At 38.8% G+C, this 19,035-nt stretch overlaps 1 protein-coding gene and 1 long non-coding RNA gene across 2 annotated transcripts; one reads left to right on the forward strand and one right to left on the reverse strand.

Annotated features, from left to right (window-relative positions):
- Window positions 1-5,788: 5,788 nt before the first annotated feature.
- On the forward strand, window positions 5,789-9,631 carry LOC147304164 (uncharacterized). Its single transcript, XR_015127014.1, has 4 exons — window positions 5,789-6,007; window positions 7,252-7,308; window positions 9,356-9,403; window positions 9,491-9,631. It is a non-coding gene; the product is annotated as an uncharacterized LOC147304164 (long non-coding RNA).
- A 5,656-nt stretch (window positions 9,632-15,287) lies between these two features.
- LOC147304165 (progranulin-like) lies at window positions 15,288-17,036 on the reverse strand. Its single transcript, XM_086281300.1, has 5 exons — window positions 17,004-17,036; window positions 16,677-16,826; window positions 16,286-16,588; window positions 15,957-16,123; window positions 15,288-15,618 (listed from the first exon to the last, which is right to left on the reverse strand). The coding sequence occupies exons 2-5, from the start codon at window positions 16,824-16,826 to the stop codon at window positions 15,585-15,587; spliced, it is 654 nt and encodes a 217-aa protein (XP_086137426.1). The 5' UTR covers window positions 17,004-17,036; the 3' UTR covers window positions 15,288-15,584.
- Between the last annotated feature and the right edge of the window lie 1,999 nt (window positions 17,037-19,035).

The raw sequence follows: 19,035 nt of genomic DNA on the forward strand, positions 1-19,035 counted from the left end.
GTGTGTGTGTGTGTGTGTGTCTCCTTCATATTCAACGCAGATCCTAAAAAGAGCAATCTTGCCAAGCCACACATCCCTATTAACTCAGTGGGAGGGACGGCGCAAGGCAAATGAGAGAGAGCGATTCATTTAGAAAGAGCCTTTGTGCAGGCCTAAATTTTAAGTCTAATGGTTTTAGCATTTAGAAACATAATATGAAACACAACATACAATTTCTTTTTTCCTACAGTAATCACTCTGCCATTACAGATTTGCATCAAAAGCACAAACAAAGAATGATTTTCACGAAGCAAAGCATGTAAACAACCAGCGTTTTGTCTATCCCACTTGCTAGCACTGGGGAAACTCTAAGCAGAGCAGCCCGAAGATATTTACAAAGCAAATTTGTTGTAATCCGCTAAACAGAAGTGAGTATTTCTGTCTGTATCCACCCAAACTCAAAAGCAAAGCCAAAGCAGTGGATGTGGAACAGGCTGGAAAACTCCAGATACAGTAAAATGAATGATCAACATCATGTGAAAAAACAATCTAACAAATAAATAAACATTTTGTTAGGTTGGTCTTGTGTGGTATGAAAAGTCCAGTGTGACTGCAGCTACTTCATGAGAGACCTGGCGTGACAGTGTGCATGTGTAAGAGAAAGTATGCAGGCCTGCACTGACCTCTGCTCTGACCCAGCAATAGGATGCACGGTGTGTGTAACATAATCCCAGAAACACAAAGGGCAGTGCGTGAGTGTGTGTGTGCTGGCACAGACAGCAGTAATAAACCTGCTGATATCAGCTGATACCGTGAGATATATTAAAAGGTTTCAACGATCATCATGAGATCATCTGTAGTATAACTTTGCTGTTTTGATGTGTAGCCAGAGCCATCTAGAGCTATTATATCTCTAGAAAAACTACAAACAGAGCAGCAAAAACTACAAGTGGAAGATGGCGATTAGTGCAGCTGCTGCGATAGCTCTCCCCTGACTCATTATGTATGAAAGTACTGTGCGTTGCTATCCTAAAATACAGGTTACCATTTTGCTCAAGAAAGCTGATATTACCGTTATGAAATCATCTGTATGATAGGCTGAAATGTTTGTAATGGCTAATGTTGTAAATTGCTTAAGCTAAGATAATCTAACTAACTTTATACCTCATAGTATCGTTAACCACCTACTCTGCATCCATTCAACACTTTAATCTGTCTCCCATCAACAAATTATTTAAACATTTTAAATAAATGGTCTGCTACCATCACGTCAGTGTTTTAATACAACTTTTGAACTAGTACGCGGGATAGACTTTTTTAATTATCCGGTTGTTCAGTCTGACGTCACTAGCCGTGTCTGGGCCTAAACTCCGCTGCAGGTCCATATATCAAACGATCACTATGGCATTACTGAGAGTAGAAAAACTGCCTAAAGTCTTTCATCTTTAATAAAATGATCAGCGTTCTGCTCTACCAGGTGTAACAATTGAGTTTAACATCCAGGCATCCATGAAAACGGAATTTATGACATTTAACGAGTTAGAAGTTAGCAGGGAGTTAGCTCGCTAGCTTCTATCTAAATACAATATAGCATGTCCTGACTGCGGGGTTTTGGAAACAAATTACAGCTCTGTTATCACTTCCAGCATAAATGAAGACAGAAAACTAAACAGCAGTGACGTTTGTAGGGTTACTGAAGTTGGGCTAGCTGGTATATAATGATGTGCTACGTGACCGCTAGCGACACAGCTATGTTAGCATAATATAAACAAGCTAACTTTTTTTCCACTCGATAAAAGTTAACGTGAGTGTTCTCGGTGGTCAGGAACAAATGTAATCGCATGGCAGGATGCTGTAAAAGGACCAAACTTCAGCCAGGAGAACAACTGAGATAATCCATCCACAATACAAGGTTAGTCATTCATATACTGCTGCATGGGCTGGGCTGTAGTTACATTCTAAGGTTTTAAAAACTGAGTTTAAATAAATGATTAGCGGTAATAAAAGCCGAGGGAGGTCAACAGTGATCACTGACTGTTTTAGGAGCTTTTTGAGATTAAATAGAAGAAAATACATAACATTAAACATGTTAACAACACAAAAGCCATATTAAACGCAGACTACTACCGGAAGTAGGATTCGTCGTGTCATCACTGAACAACCGGATTATTATTACTGTGATATTGAACTGGCCTCAAGATATTGATAACGATTACTAATTTACTGGTAATGCGACACAACTGGTATGATGTGTACTAGGTATGTCACAATGACTGCGCTGACAATAACTGTGATATTTAAAAATGAAATATCAATATTGTATCAGTGACATTCATATGAATCTAAATAACTCTGATTTGGCTTTGGGCTTTTTTTAAATGTAAGGTCACAGATTCTCACCATCTCTTTGACTTTAATTCATTTTCCAAAAAATACTAAACAAAAATAAACAGAGTTAAAGAATTTGACTGATTCAATTATTGCTTTTTAAAATATTTTTGGCAGATTTTCTATAGCACTGGCAATTATATTGTTCTGATTAATTTAGTTTTAAATGGATAATTGGTTAATTGTTTAGTGAAAATCTGATGTGATGTGAAGTTCTACCTTTTTCTTTTAAAATCCTTTATTTGAACTGTAAGAAGAACTCTGCAGATTTATTTTAACACCATCTAACCTTGAGCCAAGATCATCTTTAATGTATTGTTAATGCGGGAGAAACAGGAACGCCGATAAAGAACAAGAACACAGAACAGTCAGTTTTAACCACTGGGTCAGCTTACGCTTTGATTATACTCAGACACAGACACGGACAGCTGGAGACCCAACAGACTAGGAGTTATTCCCGTTATAATTCTATGAACTATGCCTAAATTCCACTTCCTTGGGCGCACGTGTAGTTGATGTCACTCAGACACAAGCGGCCTCAAGCGGACCCCAGCTGACTCGCAGATCTGCAAATTCTGATCAAACTTACACTAACTATGACTAAATAAACTAAAACAAACTGTGACTCCTAATGGTTTTTCTTGTATAAGTCACTACTTTTAGCCAGATTAACCTAGAATAGACTACATACTCTCCAGGACTATAAAACTGAAAACTAAAGCAATAAAGCAATTAAGCTGTATAAATTCTGCACACACTGCACTTATCCAAACAACTTGGTGCATGATGGTCAGAAGCTCTCTGGTGACCGGCTATTGCATCGCACGATTCTGCTGAATAGAGACAGTTCTTTTGAGAAGTCGCAGGCCAGTAAACACATAGAAGGAGAAACATTTGAAATACTAATGATAGTATATTTTAAAAAAAAAAAAAAAAAAAGGAGAAGAAGAAATGATTCAATCACTTCTTAGTAGGGCTGCTCAATTAATCGAATTTTAATCACGATTACGATCTGGGCTTTCAACGATCATTAAAAATCACTGAGCCGATTATTAGCCCCTCCCTCCCTCGTGCTTTACTCTCGCGCTGCTCCGTGTGGTAAATCGAGCGCACCTCTCTGCATTTCGAACACGCATCACAACAATTAAGAGGACCCGAGGAAAGCTCGGAAAGCTAAGCAGAAGTTATTTGGACAGGAGAGTGACTGCCGTTGGTTGAAAAGAGAGGTAAAAAAAAAAACTTCAGTGGTGTGGAAACATTATGGGTTCGCGGAGTCAGACGTGGATCAAGTAGACACAGTGTGTAAACTTTGCTATGGTGTAGTAGCTGCACCACAGAGCAACACTGCAAAGTTCACTAAACATAGATGTTTACATTTTTCATTTATTTCTTATATTGCAAACATTTGCACTGTTATCAGTATTTGCACACTATTTTATATTATTTTTTAAAGTCATTATTCAATACATTGTTATTATTAACCCTTTAAAGCCAGTCAGAGCAGCATGCTCTGTTTTGTGTAACTATTTTTAAATCCCTGTAGAACCTGAACCATGTAAGCTAGCGCAATAATTTGTTTTGCATATGAAACCAGAGGAGTTGTACTTACATCTTATGCCATCAGCTTGTCCTAAGTCACGGTTTGCTTCCACATAAAGCTTTGCAAAAATTGCATAAAAAGCACTTGCAGGAACAAAAACATAATATTCCAGAAACACTTTGCCGATCTGATCAGCTGTTCTTAACACTTCCCACATTGAAAAAGACGTCAACGTGAACTGTCGCATTTCCTGCCCGAAACCGGAAGTGACGTCATTTTCGCGGAAAATGTAGTTTTTTACTTGTAGGCCTTAAAAGCCTATACTGGTGTTTTTATAAGTCATGTTTGACTTTTCTGAATAGATTCCGTGATGCTTAGAACTCGAATTGCACTGCTAGAAATAGTTTATTTTGATGCACATGCTGTTTTCTTTGCAAATTTGCATCATAGGATTGTTTTTTTTTGTTTTTCCTGCAGTATATATAAAAATTGGTGTATCTCCAAAATAAAACTATGAAGACACTCAAAATAAATTTCCTGTTGTTGTAAACTATTTTTTGCAACTTTTTTGTATTTAAAGTTTTGAGGGATAAACCTCTTAAATTTCTCCAAGTAGAAATATATGTAAAAAAAAAAAAAAACGATTTTCTATTTTTTTTGTAGTTTATTGCGCTTTTTTGCAATTAATGTAATTACTATGGACTTAATGCAGACATATTATTAAAATTTGGGCTATAACAGTTGTATTGGTGTATAGCAACTTGAAATGCTCCCACAAATGGCACTACAACATGTAAAAAAATAATATAAGCTCTGGTGGACTTGGTTCTATGGTAGGTCTTAAAGGGTTAAATAAATATCGTCAAATAATCGTGATCTCAATTTCAGTGAAAATAATCGTGATTATCATTTTTGCCATAATCGAGCAGCCCTACTTCTTAGCTGGGTCAAACAGCCTGGTTTCTAAGCAACAGGACGCCCTCTGCAGGACAAACATACGCCGTTGCCAAGAAAAATGACATTCTCGTCTCCACTTTGGCCCTCTGAGCACTCTAAGTGTGACTATTTTTGTCCCTTTGTCAACTTGTCAGCAAACAGCACAGAGAACAATAGAGAATAGAGAGGGAGATCTGACCACACACACTCTTCCGCTCGTTGCGTGCTTGATGTAAGACTGGAAGACTGTTCAGGCCAGGACAGGACACTGAGCCCCACAATACCTGACCCACTTTTTCTTGACCAAACTCATCAGAGCTTCAATCAAAGCCAATTGTGACTCAACATATAACTGAATTTCTAAGCAGTCAGTGTCACTATACTGAACCCCTGATAAGTCATTAAGAGCATAAAACATAAATTTAAAAAATGAAAGAGTTAAATCGATAATTTTAGCCTAATGCAGTTTCATCATCTTTATTATAAAATGTATTATTTAAGAAGTTTAGCACCAGCACTCGAACAGAAACACAGTACTTTGACTCACGGTGTAAAAGTCTGAGTCTAAGTTAACCTGTTCTTTATGTATGTTGACAAATCAACAAATTCCATGCCAAAAAATATTCTGTCTTTTAAATAGATTGCTCCACAATACTATTTTCTTTTTAAATATACATATATATAATTCTATTTTTATTTCTGTTAAGTAAAATGCATACATGTATATGAGCTTACACACTTGATTTCCTAATTTATTACATCTATCTATCAACCAATCAACCAACCAATTTTCCTTTCAAATGTTATATAACATACAAACTGCTGTTAATGTGGCTGGCTTCTCAGTGGGCCAAACGTGGAATATAAATAAATAAATAGTGTGTGGCAAAAACATTAATCCGACCTTTGGCTAATGATCAACCCGCCCACTTGCTATCACCACCCTGAAGACAGGAGCGTTTCCAGCAGCTGATCTGAGGATAATGTCTGACCGGTGAACACAGCTGAGCAGACTTGAGGGCCAGCACCAGCTGCTACTTCCTGTGACAGCCTTTCTTATCTCCAGCAACAGGTGACTGCCCGAAGCTGCCCTCGGGGGATGAGACGGACAGCTGACAAACCTACTGGGCAACAAATTCGATCTGCAGTCTTTTAATTTGGAAGGTGCAATCCAATCCACGATATCGGCTAACTTTTACGTTATTAACCTGGCAAGGTGTACCGCGCGTTAAGGATTGCGGTTGCTTATTCACATTTAACAGGGCGCAGGAGTTAGCTAGCCACCCAGATAACCTCGTAGCTATCCAGCTGTGTTCATCGGTCCATCACCACCAGCAACACACACACAAACAGTCAAAAGCACCGAGCCTTTGGCATGAAACTACTTTAACTGGACAAAGTTAATGTAAGGCAACAGATGGCCACACGTTAGCATACTTCTTGCTCTTTTTTTCTTTTTTTCTGTTTACGGCTATAGCTAGTTAGCTAACATGTTAGTTGACTTAATGATAAGAATGATGCAACATTAGCCTAGCATTTAGACTTTTATTTCAAAAATAACATTTGCACGGCAGGCTTAAGTCACTATCGACAAACCTAATAGTTTTATGTTACACAAGTTTAAGGAAAAATAAGCAGTCGACGTGACACGCCGCTCCTTATCTCCATACTGTAAAAACTCGAGCAAACTGGCGTTAATCAGTTTTCCTCAAAAGTGTTGAGCTGACTACACCCCAACTAACTGAATTCATAGGTGAGCATTACCTGGTCTTGTATCTTCAACACAGCCATATTCCTTGAGTTAAGACCAAAGGAGGCAGCAACTCGCACGGGAGTTACTGTAAATTACCCGGGGTAGACTGAAAGGGAAAAGACGCTCCGCGGCGGCTTCTCCCTCTTCCTGTCACGGACGCACTCACTGGGAATACACAGCATCAACTTCCCCATATTTTCACTGTTATGTATCCCGCTTATCAGGGAAATCATCATCTTGTTTCCCATAAACACAAAACGCAGACTCCAGCGCCCTCGCCATATGTCAATATGAATTGTATACTGATTGAAAATAAAGTAGTTTTGTATTAACTACGCTGAGATAAATTCAAAATCACATTTTTTCCTGTTTGTACAGAGTAAAAACAATCATTGTGCCACATAGTGTGAAGGCATGAAGCAACTATAGACAAACATATGAAGTAAAATATTTTTTTATTTAATTTTCAGCGTTCAGTATTATAAAAACATATAGTTAGGTCAATATATAATTAACAGAAACACAACACCATTTTTAAATTTAATTGGTAACAGAAGCTTATTATTATTATTATAAAATGAATTTGAGAACGGAACACCGGCTTTAGTTTAAGGGTAATCACATCATTGTATGTGTTGCATTTGTTTTCTTGAAGGTGAGGAAGTGGAATATTTTGGAATGACTCGTTCTCAACTCAGTCAGTGGGGTGAAGGTGAGTCAAGTGGAAGAACGGAAGTTGTCTTAGATAGTGCCAGTGAATTTCTGGCCTAACTGCTTTATTTCAAAATTTTAAAGTCTTAAAATCATCTTTAATTACTTTCAGAAATAAGAATTGAGTGCACAAGTTTGAATTTAGTTTTGGATTTTGTCACACAGGCTCAAATATGTACATACACCCCCACAAATATTTGGTTCTTCTAGGGGACATTGCTTTTAGTAGTCATCAAAAAACCTCTCGGCATAATTCTGTTTGGACCACTCTTATTTGCAAATTTAGTAGAATTCATTAAGATTGGTTTCTTTCCTTGCACAGACCTGAATTTCAAGCATAGTCCATAAATTTTCAATATGGTTGAATCCATTCCAGAAGCTTAATGTTAGCCTGCTTTATCCATCCAAATATGCGATGTGTTTCAGATCACTGTCCTGTTAGAACAGCCAATTGTATCCAAGTTTCAGTCGTCTTGTTGTTAATTTGAGGTGACGTTGAAGAAGTTTGAGGTATCCCTTCTTCTTTACTATTCCAACCACTTTTTTTTTTACTGACATGATGCATGTGAGGCATGATGCTACCACCAGCTGGCACAGTGTTCTTAGTTTTAAAGCCCCACCTTTAGTCCTCCAAACATACCACTTATCATTGAGGCATCTCAAATTCTGTGTCATCTGAGCATAAAACCTTCTCCCAGAAGGCATTTGGCTTGGCTATGTGGGCAGCTGCAAATTTCAGTACATCTTGAAGGTGTTGATTTTGAAGCAGGGGCGTCTTTCTTGGTCAGCACCCTCTCCGTCCCTGGCAATATAAAACTCACTTTATTGTGGACAGTCATGCTGTTTCAGCAGTTTCCAGTTTCTTGCAGGCTTGAGCCTTGGTGGTTCCTGGGTTATTCCTGAAAGTCCTAACCAAATTCTTCTCATCTGAGGGTGAGAGTTTGGGTCTTCTCACAGACCTTGGGAGAACATCTGAATAATAACTGATGATCTAAACAGTTTCTTAGAAATTTCTCCAAAAGTTTCTACAATTTTCCTTCTTAGGTATTCACCAAGTTCACTGGACTTTTCTGTTTGGTCAATCCACCGAGTGCTGTCAAGCAAACCCTTATTATGCTGGCAAAGAGAAGCTACCAGTTGTAGTCAATCATGATCACTAAGAAGTGAATAGAGCTCATCAAGTTGGATGAACAATATGTATACATATATCTGAGCCTGTATGTATACTTTTAACTCTGTGTGGATTAGAGAAAATCCAAAATAAATTCAAACTCATGCATTAAATTCTTGATCTTTTAAAGTCACTAAATATGTATGCTTTACGGTTCAAATAAATTAAAAATACAAAACGACCATTACCTTTATGTCCTTGATAAGTCCATGTAAACTTCTGAATACAACTGTACATATCATTACAATTCTGCACAATCTTTTAAAACATATAAATGTGTCCACTGCTTCATCTCTGCAAACGTGCAAAAAGTTTACTGGCACTCACCGAGGCAATCAGCGTCTGGTTGCTGGGCATAACACAAGCATATCTCGGCTATGAGTCGATTACAACTTGTAAAACAAACTACCGCTACCAGATATTTACAATAAACAATGCATGCAATGATGTTGATGACAGCTTTTATTTTGAACACATAAAACAAACAAACCAATAAATATGCACATATTGTTTCTATCAAACTGGATGTTTTCCAGTCAGTAAATGTCCCTATAGTGATCCATATACCAAGACACGACAGGTTTTCGTGCATTAACAGAATTCCATCCAGCTATAACATTCACGGTGATCACATGGGATTGAGACCCTTTGGTCTGTAAAACCTCCTGCGCCGTTCTAGATGGGAATTACTGGAAAACTGTTTGCCGCAAGTACTGCACTTGTTACTCTTGGTCTGGCTTTGCAGGTGTTGAACTAAACTCTGCAGACGGTAAATGTCTCCCACAGATTCCACAAACATGGTTTTTATCCCTTATACAGTATGTGTTTGCACATGGGCTTTCAGTCTGTACATGTAATGGAAAATCTTCCCACACAGGAATAGGAAACTGGAGCTTTGATTGGTCGATATCTGGCTTCACAGGAGGTAACAATCTTTTCACACACAGCTTTGTCTTTGATCTGAGCGCATCTGAACTTGAGCAAAGTGTTTTTGTGTCCTTTGACTTCTCAGTCTTGCTGCATCTTCCATCTTTGGAACCTGCACTGATTCCAGTAGAGTGCAGAGTTTCCCAAGTCAGTGCCGATATATCACACACCATGCATTTGGGAAGAGATTCCATTGCCTGAGCTGAAGGTGCAAAAAGAGAGAATCCCTTGCTGCTTTCACTCATATTTCAAATAAAACTGTTCACATAGTCAATGACGACAGAGTCCTGGGGGCGGCTTGGCTCTAGACTTTGTTCTCTCATTTGATTGCTACCTTTTTCCTCGTCTTTGATCTGCAGTTGTGAGCACTGCGTCTGATGTGTGTCTGTCACTCAAAGGTTTAACAGCTGAATTAAAAGCCTTCACCTTTTCAAAGCTATTTAAAGTCCAGTTTAAAACATTAAAAGCACAACACAATAAGACCCAGACATACTTTCCCCTTGTTCATGAGTGAGGGGAGAGTGACAGACAGATTGGTGTGATGTCAGCAGTGATAAATGAGGTCACATGAGGAGAAGACACACAACAAGTCTGGAAAATAAATGTGAATTTGAGGATTTAGTTACTAAAAAAGACACTGCAACAGTAGTCAAATGTTGATGGAAGGTGTAACCGGACAAACATTAACACAGCAAGTGCTGGATGATCTGCTTGCGGGCAGTTCATAATCATTTCTGGTCAGAGATTTGTTGCATGTGTTGAGTTTTACTTGAATTTGTTTCACTGAGGAGAATAATTTAGGTGACCAGTACAACAAGGGAATATAATCTGGAGATAGGGGTATTATTCTGGTATAGCAGCAAAGTATTGCCTAAACCTCAGTGACATATAAATGTGAAATCTTACACAACCAAATACAATAGCGCCACATTCAATGAAAAATTACATATAATTTAAAAAAAAAAAGCAAAGCTTTTACATTTTTTTGCTCTGGACTTTGGAGTCTGAGACATGATTACCCAGCGATGTACTGGTCTGCATCACATTTAAAGGCACTACTAACACAAACAATGTCTTTTTACATAAGGGCAAAACACACACTCATTATTGTACTAAACAAATAGTTTCATAAAATATTTTGCTGGTACATTAAGAATGGCTACATTGTGACATTATTTTCTGAGCTGTCATTGTAGGAAAAGCACAGAAAGCTACAAATGAGAATCAGCAGCTTGACCGGTATGTTAAAATCATACACCAGTCACGTGAAAGCCTTTTTTCTACTCCAATGTGTTCTCTATATAGTTTCTGTCAACCATAACCTTAACTCTTAGTGAAACAGTGAAACTGAGAGTTGAGGAAGGGTAAAAAAAAACAAAAAAAACTAAACTAATAAACAACAACAAACAAACCCAAAATCATATATTGGATATAAAATTTGTTTTTGTGATATTAAAATCAAATTCAATAAAACAAACCAACACAAAGATGTATGCCCAGACCTAAATCCTACAGAAAATCTGTGGGGTGCCCTGAAGAGGGCTGCGCACAAGAGATGTCCTTGCAATCTGAGCTGACACCAAAAAACACTGTCACACTGAGCCGAAACAGTGCAAATACAAAAATTTGTGCATCCCCCCCATTAAATACATCTTGATCGTGTTACATATTATTTTACCAATCCGGTAAACTGATATTCTCACAGTTGGTGATGTGCTTTGAAAGTGAGGAAAGTAAAGCCTCCTCACAGTGAGGATAAATACAGCTGCTTAGTTTAACACTGGTGTCAGATACATGGAGCAGTAAAACAAACAAACAAACAGCTGGACTGGTGCACATTCCCTTTAAGTGTTTATTTTCTGGCGCATTTATCATCTGCTAGTTCAATGAACCAATCTGAAGCCCCGGCTAAGTTGGATTTGATGATATTGTCCAGCGGCAGTGTTGGTCAAGTTACTTGAAAAAAGTAATCAGTAACTAATTACTGATTACTTCCCCAAAAAAGTAATCCCATTACTTTACTGATTACTTATTTTCAAAAGTAATTAATTACTTAGTTACTTAGTTACTTTTTAAAAACACGATTTACAACCTGAAGAGGTGATAAAGCGATAGATCTTTCAGCCCAATTCTACTTTTTCTACATAATCCATCATACAAAATGTAATCAAATGGAAAAGTCTGTTTTTTTTAACTTGTTTTATCAGTTTTAATCTTTTAACTTTATGCATCAAGCAAAAATTTAATTATATGCAACATTCTCTGACTTGAATAAATTAGTTTAACATTTAAAGCTATTTTCTACACATTCCAGCACATGAAATAAAATATTTTTTGTGTTTACACTCACTCTTTCAAATAGATGCAAGTAAAACACAGCAGAAAATAAATAAAGTCAAAGACTCAGCGGTCCTGTTGCTCTATTTTCACCTGTAAAGCAGGACTGCGGTAGGCGGAGGTTTACCCTGGTGCAGGTGTGCCGCAGCAGTCAGTGGAAGAATCCGCGAGTTTCTCTGTGAATTTCTCATTACGTCGTTGCGCACTCGGTGCTTACTTGGAAGTTTAGGGGTTTTTTTCGCTGTAAAAAGAAGTTTTCTTCCCACGCACAACGGACACTAATGTTTTTGTCACTTTTTATGGAATCAAACTCAAAGTAAGGTCAGTACTTCCACACTTTAAACGCTGCACGCTCATACTCTCTCCCACAATCGATATATGATCCATTGTTGATCTGCACACAGCTGTTGTCACTAACGGCGCACTCGCTTACGTCACTGTCGTGAGACATTCTCGCAAAAAAATCACGGTTTTAGTAACGCAGTAACGCAGCGTTCCTACGGGAAAGTAACGGTAATCTAATTACCGTTTTTGCAATAGTAATCCCTTACTTTACTCGTTACTTGAAAAAAATAATCAGATTACGCGTTACTGCCCATCTCTGTCCAGCGGTTATGCTCGTTTTCTTCGTTTGGATGGGTCGCCTGCTTCTTGTAACTTGTATTTTTTCACCAAGCACTTCAGAAGCAGGAGCCTGGAGCCGTCTGAAGACAACTTCCGTTCTTCCACTTGACTCACCTTCACCCCACAGGGCGAATCCGCTGCCTCTGTTTCTTCTTCCGACTCCGATGGAAACTGCGGGACAAGCGGTGCTGCTGCTCCCAAAGGTTACATAGTGTCAGTGTAACAGTTTCATCCTAACGTGCGTCAAGCCTGATGAGGAGACACAACTGCTTCTATTGTGTTATTTTGTTGTACTTTATTTGAACTATTTAAAATTGTACGCACATACTTTATTATTCTTTGTTTTATCAAGCTCTTATACTCCGTCTTTCAGTACTGCCAGATATACGTTTGGTAACAAATTTGTTAGACCACTAAATAATTTAAGGTTTATGCCACATCTGCCCTGAATGAACAGTACTTATAATTATTAAAATCGCAAGCGGAAGAGAAGGGATTTTTTTTAGGTTTCTGTAATGGTTAATCCACCTATAAGGGTAAGCTCTTTAATCAAATTGGCATTTTTACTGCTAAAATTCTATTTACTGTGGTTTTCAGTGACAGAGAAAAAAAACAAACTAATGAAAAAAAAATGAAAGCACATTATTATTATTTTTTCTTTTTCAAAATTACAGTCATTTACTTCAATTTTTGAGCCTTTTTTTTTTTTTTTGCCTGCCCCGTTTGGCTCTTTTGCCATCAGAATTGTTGTCTAAAGGCAAAGAAAGATGCCCAACGGATTTACTTTACCAAATGGACCATCCCAGCCTTGCCGTATTGGTCTATTTGATTCACCTTTGTTTATTTTATTTTCATTTGCTGAACATGGGACAGACTTGACTGGGGAAAGAAACAGGAGAAAGAAAGAGGGAAAGAAAAAGAGCGGGGAAGAGGAACATTGATAAAGGGCAAAAAACAAAAACCCACAAAACAAACAGACAAAAAATACATATATCAATCACCTGGATCACCTGTTGAGAAAGAAAAAAGAGAAAACAAGCAAAGAAAAAGAGAGCAATATAATAAACAACATCACCGCCATGATCTATGTGAATATAACAGTAAATACTAAATATTAAACATTATTGTGCAGCACAAGAGATCGACAGCGCACAGTGTGCTTTGAGGTAGCAGCCAAAAAGGGTGTAGTTTGTGTGTGTGAGCACCCGTGTGTACACCTGTGAGCGTGAGCGCGCTTGTATTTAAAAGGTTCCTTTATGTAATGATCTGCTAGAGGGTGGGGAGCCACGGCCCCGACCTCCTGGGCATGAAGCAGGTATGGAGGAGATCAAGGCTCCAGACCCCAACAAGCAGCCACCAGGAGTGAGCCAGCGGGTACCTGGACGCCCATCCCCGGACACAAAGAACCACCAATGCACTGATGTCTGAGGGCGTCTGCCACTGGCAGGGGGAGTGGTGGAGGGAGATAGGCCTCCATACCATGGAGGGCCTGAGATGTCCCTAGAGAGGTGGCGTCTGATACCCAACCTTTTTTTTTTTTTTCTTTTTTTTGCCTGTCCCATTTGGTTCTTCAGCCATCAGAATTGTTGTCTGAAGACCAACAAGGATACCCAATGGATTTACTTTGCCAAATGGATCATCGTGGCATTGCCGTATTGGTCCATTTGGTCGATCTTTGTTTTTATTATTTATTATATTTTATTTTCAGATGTTACAGACGGGACAGACATGAGTGAGAGATAGGAAAGGGAGAAAGAAAGAGGAAGGAAAGGAAAAACAGAAGGGGAGAGGGACAGTGAGAAAGGGGGGGAGAAAAAAAATAAAAATCTCCTGGATCACCTGTTGAGAGAAGAATAGAAAACAAGCAGAAAAAAAAACAAAGCAACATACTAAAAACAACACCATCGCATTAATCTAGCTAAGTGTAAACAGCAGTAAATACTAAATATTCAATGTTGTTGTGCAGCACGCAGGACAGATGTGCTTCGAAGTAGCAGCCAAGAAAGGTGTAATTTGGGTCTACGAGCAGTGAACACCCGTGTGCATACCTGTGTGGATCCGCGCGCTTGCATTCCAAAGGTTTCTCCATGTAATGATCTGCTAGGGAGTGTGTGGGGGGGCCACAGCCCCGTCCTCCGGGGTGTGAAGCGGGTATGGAGGAGATCAAAACTCCAGACATCCAGAGGCCCCCTGATACCCAACCTGACATATAGACACAAACAAACAGGCACACACAGATACAAACACACAGATACAAACAGCCATTCCCACCCTCATGCTCTCATATGCAATTACTCAGCAGGTTGAATTTTTGAACCTGAATAAATGAATAATTAAAAAGTTTGTTTGCGGTTGAACATTTGAAGGTCCATCAGCTTCAAATTTTGTGAATACAAATGTGAATTCAGCCATTAAAAAAAGTAAAATTACTTTTACAGATTTTTTAAAATATTTGTGTTGTCTTGTTCTTACAACTTAAATTTATTAAGCACTGTAATTCCTTTTTGTTGAAGGCACTTTTTTTGGTCCATCAGCTTCTGCGTTTCCCCATAATTATACTGTGGCTCAGCAGCAGGGGAGGCTGACACTCCATCAGCTCATCACGCCTCCCCTGCATAAAAGAGTATGCCAGGACCTGAGGTGTTGTTGTTGTGTGTGTGGCTGGCAGCTGAAAAGCTGCAGCAGAGAGAAGAGGAAATAGCAACCGAAATAAAGTGTTAAAAGAACGAACTATGTGGTCGGGTCCGACATTTATGCCACATATACAGGTAAACACAGAAAATCTGCTCTGTCCCCCAACTTACAAAGGTCACAACAGGTCTTTATTGGTGAGGCAAAATAGAAAACATTCAAACAGACAAAGACACAATAAAGACAATTACAATTAAAAATCATTCAGTCTTATATTTTATTTTCTAGTCTAAAGACAAACAGACAATCTTGTGCACATGTCAGATCATTTGTCCAGCAACTGTCTTTTTCCAAGATTGATCTGTTTATATATCAAATTTGATGCAAAATGCATTTCAACAGATTTCTGACCATAATAATAGTAAAAGGAAACTCTTATAAAAGAAAAAACTATTTAAAAAAAAAATAGCCACAGGACATTTTAGGCATGTTTCTGTGATCCTAGGATGTCCCAAGGGTAGGCTCGAGTTTTCTGCATGAGAAGGAGGAGGGCCGTGGCTACATTCATGCTCACAGAGATCGTTCATCTACGCGGCATCGGCCCTGAAATTGTTTTTACCCCTGTTAGACCAAAAGGAAATAAATATTAAACACTTTTTCTTTTTTACATTTTTGTTCACACATGGTGATACTGATCACTGTTTTGTTGACCCTTATGGGTGGTAAAACCTGACTCTTGCCTACCTATCCATAAAGTCACCTTTTGTACTGCTGTACTGCTGACAATGATATGAACTACTGAGTTACTTGTTGCTTCTTTGAGTTTCTTTCCACACGAGGAACCTAAGTGAAATATTCATTCATCTGTGGAAAGTTTAAAATATCTGAACGGTGAGTTGTGCAGAGACGTTATCCTAGAATATTCTTCAAAACGAAGGTTAGAGTGTGGCACTTCCTACCTCCTACTGCTTTCCTTTGTCTGTGGGATGGGAGAAGCAGGTGCTGATGGCAGCGCTGGCTTATAGAGGAAGGAATATGCGAGTTTGTCTCTCACACAGTACATGTAGGTGTGATCACAGTCCAGTCCCAATGGACAGCAGTGGTATCCATCGAGACAACATTTCCCCTACAAGAAACACTTTTAGTCTCTCGAACAATAATAATGGAGCACTTTTTAATTAAAAGCTGCAGACGTTCAGATGAAAGCTGATTTCATGTTAGTGGAAGATAAAAGGAATGTCATTACATTCATGTGTTGTATTGCACAAGAGTATTTAGGCTGACTCACGGGAGAGTAGGGACAACAGAACCAGCCTCCTTTTGGGTGTCTGCAGCAGGTAGTGCCATCGGGACAGTAGGTGTAACTGTCACAGTAGACCATTGAACTCTTTATTTGATCTGGGACGTGGCTCTCTTTAAGCTCCTGGAGTGGAGTTCCAGACAGTTCAGGGGGGGCTGGTTTCTCTGCAGCCTCCTTCTTCACCATGGGTATGATCAGCCACGGCTGGTCTAATTTCTCACAATTCATGGTAACCAGGTTACAGCGATATCCCGAAGGGCAGCAGTGCAGCAGGTCGGCGCAGCACATGGCCTGCAGAGCAAATAAAACAAATTTCTACAAGACTTCCAACTACCACAAATTAAGGTACTACACTGGTGTGTGAATACACCTGACTTACATTTGGATATAGACAGCAGCTATATCCATGGGCAGTCTTGCAGCAGGTACAGTCATCTGGACAAAGACTCTCATCAGGACATGTGATGGAGCATGAAGCAAATCCCCACACAAACATACCAACTGACAGCCACAGAGTGATCCCCGACATCTGCAAGGAAGAGTGTCACCATGACTTTTTATTCTTTGGTTACTTAACTTAAACTCCCGGAGAGCAGCCATTTGGCTTTTCTACCTTTAAACTTCAGATTTTTCTGTTGCCGGCTGCGGTAATGTCAAGTTTCAGTTCAAGACTTTAAAGGCACTTTACCTTTTTTCAGTCACTTACCTTCAGCAAGTGAAGAGCTTCAGCAGCTTCTTGTCACACGTTCCCCTCTGCTGAATCAAGCATGGAGGTTACACATTTTATAATGCAGGTTAGACACTCCCACTGACGTAAACTGTAACATCCCTCCGTCACGTGATGCTTGTATTAAGGCAGACAGGTTTTCAGAACTGCAGAAGGTCAAATCCACAACTACTGTTCTGCTTGGCTTAATAAACAAACTATTAACTACATGTGCACAAGCAGTATAGTTAGGAACAAATGCATTTTTCATTATGGCTTACCATGCACTTCTTTTAATCATACTTTATTTCACTAAAATGCACTAAAATCCAAAAACATAATAGATAAGAACAAGAGGGACAATAACAATAAGGCCATTCTGCATAATGAGCAGTTAAGCCTGTTATGATGATTGTAGGGAAGAATTTTCACTGGGGAAGTGTGTTAAAAAGGGAAGCCTTTAACTGGATTTTAGTAATGTGATGAAGCACATTTCCCCGTTATTGGACTAAACCGTTAATAACAGAAAGCAGAATACATTTTTAAGTAAAAATAAACCCATGTATAAAAATGGGAATATATAAAACAGTACCCAGATGAACACTTTGACAAAAACATTTATGTTTACTGAAGAGGAAATATGGGGCAGCATGGTGGTTAGAGTTGTTTCCTCACAGCAAGAGGGTTTTGGGTTTGAATCCACCATCTGGATGTTTGCGTGTTCTTTATGGTTTCTCTCCTGGCATTCTGGCTTCCTCCCACAGTCCAACGATATGAATATAGTGGGGGTTTATTAACTGGTGATTCTAAATTGTCCTGAGGGGTAAATGTGAGTGCAGATGGTTGCCTGTCTGTCTGTGTTAGCCCTACAACAAACTGATGACCTCTTTGTACCCTACAACTCACTCTATGCCACCACTCCTTGCAAATGTGTTTGCAAACCTCACCTACTTTTTCCACCTCTACATCCCTTCAGTGACAGATCTCATTTGTTTTAATCTGCAGAAAAACAGCGACTAAACACTAAAGATCTCAATATGCTCCAAGAGATGGTTTGCCTTTTATTGCTAAACTCTCTACTGAGAAAAAATGATGCTGTTTGAATGGATCTAATTGATATAAAATGTTTGCATTGTTAACAAAAGTATATTTGAACACATCCTCATTGCATGCCTTTTCCACAATGCTAAAAAATGTGTTCGTCCTATTCCTGCAGGAGTTGTGTGATTTGTAGCAGTTTCAGTTGTTCACTGATGAACACTGAAATGTTAGTGAGGTTCACCTGCTGTATTTGTTGTGCTTTATAATAAGCATAAACCACTGATCACATGTGACAGGGCCAAAGCCATCAGCGCACTGTGAAACAGAAATGGAATTTCCATTAAATTACATTAAAACACTAACAACACGACCCAACATTCACTGTGATCACTCCAGTGTGCTGTATCAGCAGTAGGTTTTACAGTTTAAAAATAATGATCTCAACTGGCTCATTTCTACTTTTTTGTTTTACTGTAACATATAGTTGTATGACCTGATGCACATTTCATCACAAGTTTCATCACAAGCAGTAGCAAGAATCCTGCAGGATTCTTCCTACTGCTAGCTAAACCTGAAACACGGGTTTTGCCCACACAGTCACTGGAAACCACTTCACACAACAAAGTCTAAATGTCAAATAACTGTAACAACCATCAAAATAATGATAATGATAAACTTCCATGAGTAGATGTATGTAGGTGAAGGCTCAGTACTTTTGTCCACGTATGTATGAGCTTCACTGTCACCACTTTAGGTTGCTTCTAACTGAGCTGTACTCGAATTTAATTCCATAACTGCCAAGCATGCAGGAAGGTAGCACCAAAGGAGGAATTCAGAGCTATTTTAAGCTTGCAACACCAACAGGTTTCTTTGTTTTTTCTTACTAAACAACAAGCTGTGGTGGAGTGAGTTTAATGTATTGTCCAAAAAGAATACTTCCCTATCAACTCCTCTCTCTCTCTCGCTCTTACTATGATTGTGTGTGTTTTTC

This window comes from Aulonocara sp. 'chitande type north' Nkhata Bay, linkage group LG22 (assembly GCF_057382095.1).
Source record: "Aulonocara sp. 'chitande type north' Nkhata Bay isolate Kocher_YH1m ecotype deep benthic linkage group LG22, A_spYH_male_GT1.1, whole genome shotgun sequence".
In the NCBI taxonomy this organism is placed as follows: Eukaryota; Metazoa; Chordata; class Actinopteri; order Cichliformes; family Cichlidae; genus Aulonocara; species Aulonocara sp. 'chitande type north' Nkhata Bay.